Genomic DNA, 14,647 nt, shown 5'->3' with positions numbered 1-14,647 from the left:
AGGTCACTTTACCTTCCTGGGTCTTTATTTCCTCACCTGTGCAGTGAGGATAATGATCAAAATATCTCAGAAGGTCATGGAGACGGGGAGAGTGTCTCCTGGTAAGTTGTGAAATATACCAAGCAGGCCAGGGGATATGGTGACTTATTTCTTCACTTCGGCCATACCAGTCTGGTGCCCAAAGTGGCCCTCTCCCCCCACCCACCCACCTAAATCCTCCTCTGACTCACCAGCTTACCATGTAGTGGTGAAGAGTTTAGTTCCATCTCCAGGAACACAAAATAGTAAAGAGCCGGGGCCTGAGTTCAAACCCAACTCTGTGACCTTGGGCAAGTTTCCTAACCTCCTTCTTCAACTGCAACATTAAGATAATGATAGCATGGTCTTCTTCAAGGAACTGTTGTGAGGACGGAAGGAGTTAAGACACAAATGGTATTATGATAATACAGTTAGGATTCCGGGAGGATTAATTATTATCACTGTCTCTGGCCGCCAAGCAAGAAAAACCTTCTCTGTCCATAAGAGATCTTACCCAAGCACCCTTGCTCCCCTGTTGATCTCCAGCTCCGATTGCCTTCCCCAGAAACACAGCCTCACGAGTGGTGGGCTGGATCAGAGCTGCTTTGAGAAGAAGGAAGGAAGTCCTGCAGAGGGCTGGCCAAAGGGTGGGGATGTCTGAGTGCGCTCCCTGGACAGTGCTCTGGGCACCCCAGATGAGAAGGTACCTGGAGAGGTGAGACCATCCGCGCCTGCCTGGGTCAGGGCCAATGCCTCTGAGGCCCCTGACTCCTGTATTCACAAAAGTTTATACCTCCTAGAGCCCCAGAATTCCTTCTACTAAGCTAAAAAGCACCCGTAAAACCACTCCTTTTTACCGATATTTGACTGTATACCTAGAAAACTCAAGAGGGGGTGCCTGAGTGGCGCAGCTGGTTGAGCACCGACTTCACTCAGGTCATGATCTCACCGTTGGTGAGTTCGAGCCCCGCGTCGGGGCCTGCTTCCGATTCTGTGTCTCCCTCTCTCTCTGCCCCTTCTGATGCTCGTGTCCCCCGCCCCTCAAAAATAAATAAACTTTTGGGGCGCCTGGGTGGCGCAGTCGGTTAAGCGTCCAACTTCAGCTCAGGTCACGATCTCATGGTTCATGAGTTCGAGCCCCGCGTCAGGCTCTGGGCTGATGGCTCAGAGCCTGGAGCCTGCTTCCGATTCTGTGTCTCCCTCTCTCTCTGCCCCTCCCCCGTTCATGCTGTCTTTCTCTGTCTTAAAAATAAATAAACGTTGAAAAAAAAATTAAAAAAAAATAAATAAACATTTTAAAAAATGACAAAAAAAAAAAAGAAACCTCAAGAGACTCTAGGGGAAAAAAAACTTTCAGAATTAAGAATGCTTTGGTATCGTGGCCTATAAGACACTGTAGGTAGCTGTTTTCTATCAATAAATAAGGGGAAATATTCCTGTTATAACGTAAATACAAAATAGTAGAGTACTGTAAGTATGTCAGTGTGGAGAGCGGCTCTTAGCTGATGGGTAACTGAAAAATATGAATCCCTGCCCTTTTCCCTTCTGCTGGCGCTAAGGCCCAGCACATGGCTCTGTCCTTAGTGACCATCCTTCCGTGACATCTGAACATGGCAGACTTAGTTTGAAGCAAGAGAGCCATTTCCCAGTAGGAGGAATTCTCTAGTATGAGAGCTCTCCCTGCCCTCGGAGGAGGAGGGGTCAACTGTGGGCTCACTGAGGGTGCCTGGAACTCTCTAGGCCAACCGAAGAGTGTCCTAACTGCACACAGTCTGGTTTCATGGAAAACCAAGTGTATAGTTTGTTCAGCGCCCATCATGGTACCAAGCTTTATGCTAAGCCCTTTATATGTATAGTCTCATTTCCTCACCAGCCCTGCAAGATAGTTCTATTTACATTTTTTTAAATGTTTTTACTTATTTTTGAGAAGAGAGAGACAGAGCATGAGCGGGGGAAGGGTCGAGAGGGAGACACAGAATCCGAAGCAGGCTCCAGGCTCCGAGCTGTCAGCCCAGAGCTCGACGAGGGGCTTGAACCCACGAACCGGGAGATCATGACCTGAGCTGAAGTCGGACGTTTGACCGACTGAGCCACCCAGGCGCCCCGGATCAGCTCTATTTTATAGATGAGGGAAAGTGAGGCTCAGAGAGGGCAAGTGACTTACCTGAGGTTACCCAGCTAACAAGTGTCAAAGCCAGGATTTGAGCTCAGTTGTTTGGACGTGTGTGTCCGAGTCTAATGAAGGACAATCCTGGGGCTCTAAGGGCACAGGGCAAGTCTGAGAACGAGGGGAAAGGTTGAGCCCGGCCCCCTACGCTCCTCTCCATTTCCCTCTTGGAGGCTGTGGGGTGCTAAGAGGTTAGGGATCCCACAGGTTAGGGATTCAGAATGCTGAACCCTGCTTCAAATCCACTGGGGGACTCTCGGGGAAGCTATTGAAACTCTCTGAGCCTCAACGATCTCACCTGTGAAATGGATTAATAAGGGCACTAACTTTTCTATGCAGTTGAAAAGATTAAATGAGACAGTGCCTGTGAAAGTGCCTGGCATGTGATTTGTGCACAGTAGGTTCTTAGCATCTTCCCTGCCCAGATCTTGGGAGGATCCGAGTCTGTGCTTGGAAGCAATTTTCTCTTGCTTTCCTTCCTTACCAGCCAACTTCCCACTCCCTCTGGCCTCCTGTTTTCCTCAGCTTCCTACCTACCCTCTGTTGGCCAAGGGTATGTCTCTCCCCGCACTCACCCCCCGCACCCCCCTTGGTGATCCCTGAGCTCAGGACAGGCCTGCCTGGCCCCAGGGGTGGGTGTGGGGCAGTGCCACACGCGTTGCATGACGTGGCCAGGCGCTCTCAGTGCGCAGGGAAGGGCACCCTGCTGCCGTTTGCCAGGTTCAAGGTGAACTGCCCAGGGTGGGGGGGATACCCCCTCCCCCGTACCAGCTAATCTTCCAGGGTGTGGAGTCTTTATTCCCTGCTTACTCAGCAGACATTTCCAATCCTGCTTCAGTTTGCCCCAGCAAACAACTGAGAAGTTTCAGCCTGAAGGCTCCGCCCCCTTGTCAGCCCCCTCCCCAGGTTTGCCTCCTTGCAGGGTGCTTCCTGGCCACCTTGGGCCCCTAAGTACCCCCTCTCTCAGACTGCTGACCTTGGGCAGAGCAGTTACCAGACTCCAGACCCCTCCCAAGTGCTTCCAAAGCCTCCGAGCTTTTCAGGGGTTCCAGAGGCCAATTCCATACTCCCCTCCCCCCCCCCCCCCCCCGCCACACCACCCCCAAGCAGGAGCTTCTAAGACTCACCAGCCAGTGGACTGGACCAACTGAAGACCCTGGGTGGGGGTGGGGTGATGCTCAGATCATTGGGTCTGACCCACTTGTCCAGAGAACATTCTTCGTCCTACAGTCTGGAGGCCAGGGTTTCAGAGCCCACTTAGCAGCGCCTGTCCAGCTGTGGCCACCGGCACTCATCGAACGGCCCCTCATTTGCCGTGTGACCTTGGGCAAGTCACATAGTCTCTCTGGGGCTGCTTCCCAGCAGTGAGATGGGATCATGCCCAGCGAGGGTTCCATCACGGTTGAGCTCCTGCATTTGCTCCGGGGCGGGTGACTGGGTGTTGGGCTTTCCTCTTCTGGTCTTATTGAACCCCCGACAACCGAAAGACAGAGACAGTTATCTTTTTCCCCCTCCGGTTTCCCCTCCTCTGACGGGAGTGGAAGCCGAAGCCAAGAGGGTTTGTGTGAGGGGCCCGAGGGTTCTGTCACCTCGTTGATCCATTCGGGCATTCCATGTTCACCGGGCATCCTACGAGGCATCTGAGGTGGGAGCGTGTCCCAGTGAACACGGCCAAGTCCCTGTCCTTGTCCCTGCTGCCCCCGGTGCAGACCCTCTCCCAGCTCTGTCCCCACGGACCTTGGCATAAAGACTGCCACTTGTCTCCCAGCCCAGGGTGAACACAACAGTCACAGCCATGCGCTGTGAGCCGGGGACAAGGCCGAGGACAAGGTGAGAGGTGCGCTGTGCCTCTGCAGAACTGGGACCAGGAAACAGGGCTGAGTGACAGAGGAGAAGGGGGGGGCTGGGGACCCGGGCTGGTGTCAAGGAAGGGTCGCCCAAGGAGCTGACTCCAGAGCCTCTGTGGGAGCCGGCTGGACCTGTTCGAAGAGCTGGAGGTTGGCCTTCTGGACTCCCTGGTCCCAGCCTTCTCCACCAGCCTCCACCTGCCCCCTCTGCCCCAAGCCCCCCAGGACCCCCCCATCAGCACTGCCTCCCCTCCCCCGGGGCTGCCGGGGAAACTCATCTCCAAGCACTTTCTGGCTTCTAAGTCTCCCAGTCTCAGGCTGCTGGATGGCTGGTAAACAGCTTATTAAGGTGATTAACGCTGCAATTAAAGCTGGAAAAACAGAGGCCAGGGTGCTGGCTGAAGCGCCCCCTTCTCCTCCCCCCTCCGTTCACCCCTCTGCCCCTCCTCCCATCCTCCTCCATCCCCCACCACCTCCCCCTCCTTCCCCGGGCTTGGTTGATGCAACTTGCCCAGGGGCTGGGGGCTGGGGGGCTGCCCGTCAGGGGTCCTGTCTCAGCTTCCCAGAACTCCCTTCCCCTCGGAGGTGTGGGGGCTCTCTTAGACTGGGGAGCAGGTGGTGTGTTGCCGAGGCAGATGGTGTATGGGGTGAGAGCTCTAGGATCTCCTGCCTAGGACCCCTTAAACGGAGGGGTCTCGGGAACCTGTCTTCCCCCAGAAGTAGGGCAAGGAGCTTCCTTTCCCCAAGCTCATGGTGCCAGAGTGGATGCCAGCTCATCCGAGGGGCTAGGAGCCGTCAGACCCTGCCGTTCTCGGAGCCGTGCATCCCGGGAAGGACTTAGCGACCTTCTGGACCCCAGCCTCCCCCCTTCCTTCCGCATCGCTCTAGCCAGCATCTCCAGCTCTCCCATAAGCCCCCTTCCTCCCCACCCTGAGCCCCGGGGAGTTATTCCATAGGTGGTGCTCCAGGGAGCAGGTTCCCAGGCCCCAGCTCTGCCTGTCATGCCACCCGCCTTCTCTCAAGGCATAATTCAAGTGCTACCCTCTTCCAGGGAATCTTTTCAGGTTTCCTTCCCACCCACTGCTCCTGCCCTTTCCCCTTACAGCCCCCTCCAGGCCTCCCGGACCGTGTCAGGTCTGCCCAGCTGGGGCCTCTCCGGGGTTGGCCCCGCTTCTGACCCTGAAGTACCTCGTACAGGTGTGTGCCTTCCTCCCCCCGGGCTTTGGGCATCTGCTCTGCCAGGCTCCTAGAACTGCCTGGCCGGTAGCAGGTGCTCAGTAGATACTGGCTGATTTACTCCTTTTGGGAACACACTTATTCCTCCTAGCGATGGCTGGATCATGGGTCTGAGTTGGGGGTATGCAAGGGTGGGGTGGGGCGGGAAGCAAGGTGGGGAGTCAGCCCCTTCTCCCCCCCTCACGACCGTCACCGTCGTCACCGTCGTCACCGTCGTCACCATCGTCAACAGCAACTCTCATTACCTGAGCAGTACTCACAATGTGCTGGGTACCTTATTAAGCATTTTGTTCGCATTATACTGCTTAATCCTCTCGACAACCCTACCAGACAGGTAGCATTATCCTGGCATTACCAATGAGGAAACTGAAGCTTAGAAAAGTTAAGTGACTTGTCCAAGATCACACAGTCAGTGAGGTTATGGAGGCAGGATTCAGTCCAGGTCAGCTGACTCCCGGCAGGAGCATTCCTGACCACAGCCTGAAGCTTTTCCTGGGGCCGGCCCCTCCCCCCCTCCACTTCTCCTCCAGGGAGGAGCCTGGAAGGTGGGCTGGCCACCTGGGGTGTGAAACCTGGGTGGGGTGGGAGGGAGATGGGGGGGGGTGCTCCAGCTCTCTGAAGCTCTGCCCTGGGGCCCCTCAGTCAACTCAGCTCCAGGAAAGCCCTTTAAGAGCACCCATCCTTCAGACAGACCCCGGTGCAAACCCCAGCATCGCCACACGTTAGTTATATGACCTTGCTAGAGATTGAACCGCTCTGTGCCTCAGTTTCCCCCCCTGAAGAGTGGGTGCTCCATCACCCCCCCACCCCCCCCACCCCCCAGCCTGCTGTGAGGATCCCATGCAAAATGCCTGGCACAGAGTAGGACTTGAGCGAGCGTCAGCTGTCGCTAAGGCTCGGAGAACAGTGACCCTGGGGGCAGACTGGGGTGCCCCAGGCCCCCCGCGGCCCCGCACCTTGTCGCGAGGCAACGGGTGTAGTCAAGAAGCACCTGGCAGAAGATGGGCGCAGCAGCCCCGCCCTGGCACCCTGCCAGGTCCCCCCCCCACCCAAGCCCTTTCTTTGCGGCCCCCAGCCCAGGGCCCCTGGACAGAGTGGAAGAGGGCCACTGGGCAGGCCGGGAGGTGAGGAGAGGAGGAAGGGGAGGTCAGGGGTGGGGCTGACCCCCGCGGGAGGTCACCCGGGCAGTTAATCCAGCCTGACCGAGCAGGGATGAGCAGGGAGGAATTAGGGAGTTTACAACACCCTTTCATCCCGGAGCAGCCCGCCCGCCAGCCGGCCTGCCCAGCCTCCTCCTTCCTTCCTCTCTCTTTCTGCCCTTTTTTTTTCCCCCTCTCCCTCCCTTTGCTGGCAGCCCAGCCCTAATAAAATGCAGTGTCTCCAGTAAGTCTGCCCGGCTGCCGCCTCGCTGCTCCTGCCTGCACGCAGCCCTCAAACCAAACTGCTCAGCTCAGCCCCGCCTGGCAGCTGCCACTTAACCCTTGCCAGCCCGGCTGGCGTCCGTGGGCGGAAGGCCCTCCTCCCTTCCGCCTCCCTCGGGCAGGGGCGGGGGTGCGGGAGGCAAGGCTCGCCTCCTGGGAGGTAGAGGGGCGCGGTGGGGGGGGGTCCCCACTGTTCTGGAGCCCAGCCCAGAGGACCCCCAGGCCAGGTGCCTGTGACCGCCGGAGCCCCTTCCCTCTGACTTCTCATTGGTACGCTGCTTGGGACCTCGCAACAGCCCCAGGGGCCACCGGGGCGGGTGGGGCTTGTTGTCCCCGTTCGACGGATGAGGAAAGCGAGGGCCCGGCCTGCCGGGGAGGTTTCAGGCTGAGCCGGGTCACCTCTGCGGCTGGGTGGTGTTGCTGACTCTCGGTCCGAGACTTTTTTTTCCGGCGCAGGGAGCTGTAGCCGCCTCGTTGGGCGCGCGCGCCCGTGCCTGTGCGTGACCCTGGATGTGCAACCTGAGGGATGCGTGCGTGCGCACCTGTGTGTTGGGGGGGGCTCGGTCTCCCGGAGGCTTATGGTTTCGGCTTCGCACGTCCGTGCGATGTCAAGGGGTCTCGGGTGTGCGTCTTTGTGTCGCTGGTGGGAGTCCGTGTAGGTTTGAGGGCGGGGGAGAGGTCATCGCGTGTCCCGGAACGTGCGCGTATGAGAGAGAGAGGTAGCTCACAAGCGAGTGCGTGCATTCACACTGCCTCCTGCCTGCCACCACCACGTGTCCCTCACACACCTCCATCCATTCCACCACCTCCAGTCCCAGAGTGGAGCCACTGGGCAGGGGAGGTGGCAGTGCTGGGCCCAGGCGGGTCAGTGGCACTGGCAAGAAGTGGCACTGGTTAGAGTGGAGCCAGGGCTGAGCCTGAGAAGGTAAACACAGGACGCCCTTCGTCTGTTCGCTTCCGTCACCCAGCTCGGATCCCCGTGGCCTGGGGTCCCTGCCAGCTCCAGGAGCAAGCGAGCGAGCAGCGGTGTCCCCCCTGCCCCAGGCCCCACCCTCACCCCAAGCTGGAAGGGACAGACCAGAGAACGAGGGACCGGGGAGCGCCTGGGCGTGGAGTCAGGGGGGTTACACGCGTGTGCAAGCATGTCTGCGTGTGAGCCCAAGATCAAAGAGCAGCCCCGAGGTGACCCGGCGGCAGCAGCAGTGGCGGAAGGCAGCTGGCTGGCAGGGAACGCCAAGCCGCCAAGCAGAGTGGAGTCAGGGAGACCACAGCTGGGAGCCTCCCACCCACCCAGACCGGCCAAGTTGGGGGCCGCCACAGGGTCAGGAACACCTGCCACCAGGGGCCAGGCCCAGCCCAGCTCCTGAGCCCAGAGTCCTGGCAGTGGGTCCTCAGGGCTCTGACTCCCCCAGGAGCTCCTAGAGGCTCACAGGCTTCTCTGCGCCAACTTTCCCAACTCCCAGACCCTCCCCAAGAGCTGTCTGCCTCCAGCCTCCAGTTCAAAGAGCTCAGCGGTTAGTTTCTTCTTTTTTATTAACGTTATATATAAAGATGGGTCCAGTAAGAAAGCAGAAGGGAGAAGGCTGGGAGGGAGTGGGTGTTGGCTTCGTTCCCGTCCCCCTAGGGTGGGACTCTGAGACCTACCAAGTGTCTCCTTGCTCCTGTACCTCCCACCAAACCCCAATCCAGCTGGAGCCCACATCTCTGTTTCTCTCTGCTCACAACACACAGGCAGGTATGTCCAGGAGGCAAGGGCCACATAAATAGGAAACCACAGTAGGGAGGAGGCTGCTTCTCTCTGTTGTTCTTAAAAAAAAAAAAAAAAAAAAAAATACATACTGTATATATAGCTACAGTCCTCCACCTCCCCTTTTCTTCGACGTTTGACCACATCAGGGTGGAGGAAGGTTAGTTCTGGGGGGGACGTCTGGGCCAAGGAGGGGTAGTGCTACCAGCCCTCCAGACAGCCACCCCCTCACCCCTAAAGGCAGGGAGCCGTAACCCTGCCCTCTCTCTCCGCGCGCCTCACACACCGTTCTCCATCTGCGGGAGCAATCTGCTTCCAAAGCCACCGGAAAGGGGATGTTTCGGGGGGTCTGTCTTGCCTGGTAGGTTTCCTTGGAGATTTGGGGCTTGGCGCCCAAACTGCCAACTTACTGGAGGAGAGGAAGAGGTGGGTGGGGGTGGGGCAGGGCAGAGGTGCCCATGCAGGGGAGATTGGTCCTATCTGTTAACAATGCCCTTTGTTTTCCTAGTTTTCAACAGCTTTTAAAACCAAAGTTGTGCAAAGTCCTGTACACGGAAGAAGTGGGTCCTTAGGAAAGACACCTGAGACCCACCACCCCTCTCTGACCAGAGGGGGAGAGAGGAGAGAGACGGCTCCTTGGGCTCTTCCCTCTAAAGCCACAAATATTAAAAGATACCCTCACTTGGGGGGGTTTCTTTGGTTTAACCCTCAAATCTGAAACGAGGGCTAGAAGTGCAGGCTGGGGGTTGACATCCCCACCCTGAATCCTGGTCACCATGTCCAATGTCTTTTTGGCAGAAGGGATTGCTCAGGAAGTGGGAGCCACAGGTGGCTTAGTGACTTAGGAGGAACCAGGCCTAGCAGGTCCCAGGATCCATGGTGCCTGGTGCCCCAGCCCAGGCCTGACCTGCAAATGCTGCACAGTGTCCCCGGTCCCCGAGTTCTCCAGTCTGCAGAATGAGCACTAAGTTTTAGAAGCTGGAAGGTGACGGGCCATGAAAAGCCAATCCAGGCTCCCGGAGCAGAAGGGGAACGGCTGTCCCAGCTGGAGTGGAGCGCCCCAACGTCTGGAGGGGTACCCCGGTGTCTAGGCAAGGGGGAGGGAGGTTCAGGGGACATCCTTGGTCCATGCAAATTTCATCTGGAAGCTCTTGGATCTCTGGAGGAAGGGGCAAGGGAAGGGGGAAAGGGGTGCCCTTTCCCCTGTGCTCCTCGATGATTCCTGAGTGTCGGCTAGGACAGAGGCGCCTTCTGCCTGGTCCCGGGTCCTTCGTGGGAGGTTCAGGTCAGGTGGGGTGCTCAGTACACAGCCCCAGGGTTGGGCGGGGGCCCAGGGGAGGCGTGATGCAGGGCGGCCGGCTGAGACGGCTGCTGCTGTAAGTGGGGTCCACTCAGGTTCTGTGCGTGGTACCAGGAGTTGGTGGGGTCGTCCAGATAGCTTGGGGAGGCACTGTAGGGGAGCGGCGGGGGCAGCTGGCTTCGGGCAGGGGCTGGAGTGGAGTGGGAGGAGGTGTCCCAGAGGGCAGGTGACGGGGGTGAGTTGCAGGCCATGGAATCACTATTGTTGGGACTATGCTCCAGGGGCACCTCCCCGTTCTTATACAGCTTCTTGAATTTGGAGCGGCGGTTCTGGAACCAAATCTTCACCTGCATGGGAGGGGAATGGCAAAAAAAAAAAAAAAAAAAAAAAAAGAGGGGGAGCTAGTTAGCCTCTCAGAACGCTTAGTGAAAACCCCAAAGGGCCCCAGCCTAGAAAAGGCAAGTCCAGCACCCCACCTTACACAAGACCCTGGCAAAACCTAGGTGTCCTGACTCCCTGGCCCAGTACCTTTTTTCGATCAGTCAGGGCGGTGGGGGGGTGGGGACTGCAGTTAGGAACATCCTGCACATGGGTCCAAATTCCTCTCCACCACCTATTAAGTGTGTGACCTTGGGCAAATCCCTGGACCTTTCTGATTCTTGCCTTCCCCATCTGCAACATGGGGATGACAGCCCTTACTTCCTAGGGTCACCAGGAGGCTCAGATAAGTTACGATGGGCAGTTGGTGGCATTTTGTTCACATGAGAAACCCATAAGCAGAGGCACACAGGTACCCAGAGACAAACCCACACCCACATAAGCATTTCCATGTGCAGGAATGTACCCACTCACAGCTTCACACTCAGACACCAGATTACAAAGATACACACACACACACACACACACACACACACACACACACGCGCGCGCGCGCGCGCGCCCGCACAGATGCACCCAGATAAACGCCCCGTGAACACGAGCGCCCGCGTTCACACACTCAGGCGTGGACGAGCCCTCGGGGGCTGGCTAATGGGGGTGACCTGGGGACTCAGGAGCAGGTGAGCCATGATTCTCTAAATTTCCCTTGGGGTATCTCCCCCTCCCCCTGCTGCTCCCCACCCCGTGACTGATACAAACAATGAATCAGCTCCTCACTGGGTGACCCAGATTCCCAGCGGACAGGGCCCCACGCAGCCAGCCGCCCGCAGTAACCCAGGCCCGCCTGTCAACACCTGTAGGGAGCCAGGCATCCACCAGCCACTCCGCCCCTGAGCAGCCACAGGCTGCTGGGGGCTTTAGGATCAGGCTGGGGGTAGGGGTGGAGCTCACCTTTGCGTTCCTATCCCCCTTTGGTGGGGAACCTCCCTTCCTGGCTTTGGGGCAGAGGAAGGGGTGAAGCATTTAGATGCCCAACATGAATGGGGTATTTTGAGACAAGTGCACATTTTTGTACGTGCACTCACCAGTGTGCACAGTCATGTACACGTGTCCCTCCACCTGTAAACACACTGCCCCTTCCTTATGCGACCACTCCCCCCGCGCACCCAGACCCGTTAGCACATGTGCAAATATTCATGCATATACACATATATGTCCACTGCTACACACACATGCCTGGCCTGGGGGTGGGGGAAGACACGAAAGGGACTCCTATTAAGTGAGTGACAGGCACTGCGTGGGAGCTGGGGAGTCTGGAGCAAGGGGAGGAAACTTCTCCCGGTGGCAGACACACACGGTTGCACAGGTTCACAAATATGCACGCCTGTACACGTTTTAATGCAGAGACTTCCGACAGCAGCTGAGACTTGGCATGGGGGAGGGGTGGCCTTCCATCTACAGGCCAGGGCTTCGAGGGCCTGCAGGGGATTTCAAAGGCCAGCCAGGTTCAGCGGCGCCTACCCACCCCCATCCCCGGGGTCCTGCGCAGAGCCCCACCGAGCACCCCCCTCCCCCCCTTCCCCCGTCCTTGCTCGCCCGACACTGACCTGTGTCTGCGTGAGGCCCAGCTGCGCGGCCAGCTCCGCGCGTTCGGGCAGCGCCAGATACTGGGCCTTCTGGAAGCGGCGCTGCAGGGCGGCCAGCTGGTAGCTGGAGTAGATGGTGCGGGGCTTGCGGACCTTCTTGGGCTTCCCGTTCACCATGCGCACCTCGGCTTCCGGCTCCTCCTTCACGGACACTGCGGGCAACGCACCGGGCGGGGGCGGCTCAGCCTGGGCCTGCGCGCCCCCGCGGCCCCGCGCCCCCTGACGCGCTCCGGGTTTCCCGGCCGCGCGCGCTCCGCCGCCCGCGCCCCGACAGGCGGCGACCGAGCCGGAGCCGGAGCGGAGCCGGAGCCGGCGGCCGCCCACGACGCGCGCTCCCAGCTCGCAGCTCCGCGCCGGGCCCCCGGAGCGCGGTCCCCGGCGCCGGCCACCCGGGCGAGGACGGGCCGCGGCTTCGCTCCGACGCCTTCCCGGCTCGCCACCCGCCTGCTGGCCGCCTCCTTCTCGCCCCCACCTTGCCCTCGGTCACCTCTCTAGCTCTTTCCCTCCGTTCTTCCTCCCCCCCCCCCGCTTTCTTTTTTTTAACTTTTTAAATTTAAGAATAATTTTAGATTCTCAGAAAAGTGGCAAGTATAGTACGGATTCTCTGTTCCTTCCTTCCTTCCTTTTTTTTTTTTTTCTTGTCCCTTCCTCTGCTCCTTTCCCTCACTTTGTCACTCCACGTTTCTCTTCTGCTGTTTCTCCACCTTTCTCTTTTTCCGCTTTCCCATTTCTCAGGCTCTGCTTTCTGGGGTATGTGTGTGTGTGTGTGTGTCTGTCTGTCTCTCTCCATGTCCCCCTTACCATTCCCCTCTCCCGGCCCATATCCAGACGGCCCCTGGAGCTTCGAGTCCCCGCTGCCTACCCCCAAGCCTTCGGAATCCGATGGAAAAGCTGAAGTGCTTGCAAAAGCACCCGATTCGGAGGTCCCCTGACACCCCACGCTCTTCCCCTTCCTCCCCTAACTGGCCCCATCCTCCCTGAGACCGCGGTGCACAGCTTTGGGACTGGAGGATCATCTGTCCCCTCTGGGGGTCTTCTAGCCCACCTTGTCTAACTTTATACAGCACTTTTTTTTTTCTTAAACCCTCGACGTTTCCCTAGATGTGGGCTTCACTTCCCCGCCTTTCTCTCCCTGGGGGAACCCTCCAAGGTCTCACCTGGATCCTGGGCGGGCAGTGGCTGCTCCCGGTACGCCCCGTATTGCCGGTAGGAGGCTCCATAAGTATATTCCGACTTGGGCGAGTAAGCGCCCGTGCCCGCAAGCCCGTTGAGATTGAACTGGTGGTGGTAGGTGTAGGGGTTCACGGTCTGGCCGTAGGGCTGGCCCGAGTAGTAGTCGTGCTGGGGAGCGCTGTAGTAGCCCAGATCAGTGACAGAGGACTCGGGCAGGGTGGGCGAGTCCTTGGAGCCTGCATGGCAGCTTAGCGAGCTGGAGATGTCGGTGAGGATGCTGCTGAGCTTGCGATCGAAGGAGCCACTCATCCTGGCGGGCGCCGCGAGTCCTGGGGCTGGCCTGGGCCGCGGAGCCGAAGCCGGCAGGGGCGCGGAGGAGGCGCAGGAGACGAGGCAGGGGTGTGCGTTGGGGAGCCGAGGGGAGGGCCCGCAGGGTCTCGGGGGAGGGGAGGTCGAGGGGCGCCTAGACCATGGCAGGCCTTCGGGCGGTCGCTGCGCGCCTCTCGTCGCGTCCCAAGCCACAGTCAAATGCTGCCAGCTCCGCCCGGCCAGCCGGTTATAGACTCAATAGTGGAGTCTCGGAGGGAGGCTCCAGCGCTCTGATTGGCTGCAAGTCTTGCCTTCGAGGCAAAACATGCTCTTGAGCTCTTTCGTTCTCTTTCTCTCCTCTCTCCCCCCCATTCTTTGTTGTTACCCAAACACACACACACACACACACACACCCCTTGTTCCCCCTCCTGTGGCTCCCGCCCCCAGTCCAGATAACTCCCAGCGTCTCTGAAGGAAGGAGTTGGGGGGAAGAGTGTCTCTGCCGGGCCCCCAGGATTTGTCAGTCTGTCTGTCTCCCTGGCTGCGGCTGGGAGGTGGGCTCAGGTGCGATGGGGAGGCAGGGGAATTTGCCTATTGGGTGTTCGCGGTGGGGGGTGGGGGGAGGTGGTCCAAGGTGGTGTGTGTGTGTGTGTACTCTGTGCAAATGACAGGCAGACAAATGTGCCCAGCATGGGAAGGCCCCAGGGTTCTGGAAAATATTTTAATTTCTTTTAAAATCAGAAGAAAAGGGGAAGACATTTTAGGTTGAGGAAAATGTTTCAGTGTATGAGATTAATATATTTACAGCAGTGCAATCATAAAACGTAATCTTGAATGTCTTTATAGAGGAAGGGGCCCATCAGGGAAAAGTGCCTCGGGCCTGTGAAAGTCCTAATGGGGCCCAGAGAGGGTCCTGTCTTGGGGGCGGGGGCAGGGGTGTGTGGATTTAGGGGCTTAGGCAGCGGTTGGAGGTGCATAACCTGCCCGTGGTGCAGCTTCAGAAATGGCCCAGGCTTGCTAGAGGGAGCAGAGGATCTGGGGTCCCCATGAGGTTGGGTGAGATAAGAGGCTGGCTCTCTGTGCTTTAGTAAGTTTGGGGTCAGAATCTGTGCACTGGGGACAACACTGGGGGAATGTGGGCATTTTTAGAGATGAGGTATATGGGACGGGTGTAGTTGGGGTAGGTGGTGTGAGGGTTACACGTGTTCTGCAGTATACAGCGATGCACATGAGAGCAGGCCCGTGTGCGTGCGTGCGTGTGTGTGTGTGTGTGTGTGTGAACGCGCCACCGCGAGGGTATAAGCAGTGTGAGTGGAGGGCCACGGGAGGGGGGTGTCTCCGTGTGAATGTGTCATTGTATGCCGATGTGTATAAAACTCTTAGCACCTTCTCAGTCGACCCATGA

General features: G+C 58.4%; 1 protein-coding gene across 1 annotated transcript; it reads right to left on the bottom strand.

Annotated features, from left to right (window-relative positions):
* Positions 1–8,204: 8,204 nt before the first annotated feature.
* DLX3 (distal-less homeobox 3) lies at positions 8,205–13,606 on the bottom strand. The gene is made up of 3 exons (XM_027034041.2): positions 12,918–13,606; positions 11,722–11,912; positions 8,205–10,083 (listed from the first exon to the last, which is right to left on the bottom strand). The coding sequence occupies exons 1-3, from the start codon at positions 13,240–13,242 to the stop codon at positions 9,736–9,738; spliced, it is 864 nt and encodes a 287-aa protein (XP_026889842.1). The 5' UTR covers positions 13,243–13,606; the 3' UTR covers positions 8,205–9,735.
* Positions 13,607–14,647: the final 1,041 nt, after the last annotated feature.

Source organism: Acinonyx jubatus, chromosome E1 (assembly GCF_027475565.1).
Source record: "Acinonyx jubatus isolate Ajub_Pintada_27869175 chromosome E1, VMU_Ajub_asm_v1.0, whole genome shotgun sequence".
Lineage (NCBI taxonomy): Eukaryota > Metazoa > Chordata > Mammalia > Carnivora > Felidae > Acinonyx > Acinonyx jubatus.
Note: the sequence above shows the minus strand (reverse complement) of the source record. Positions and strands in the feature narration are given on the sequence as shown.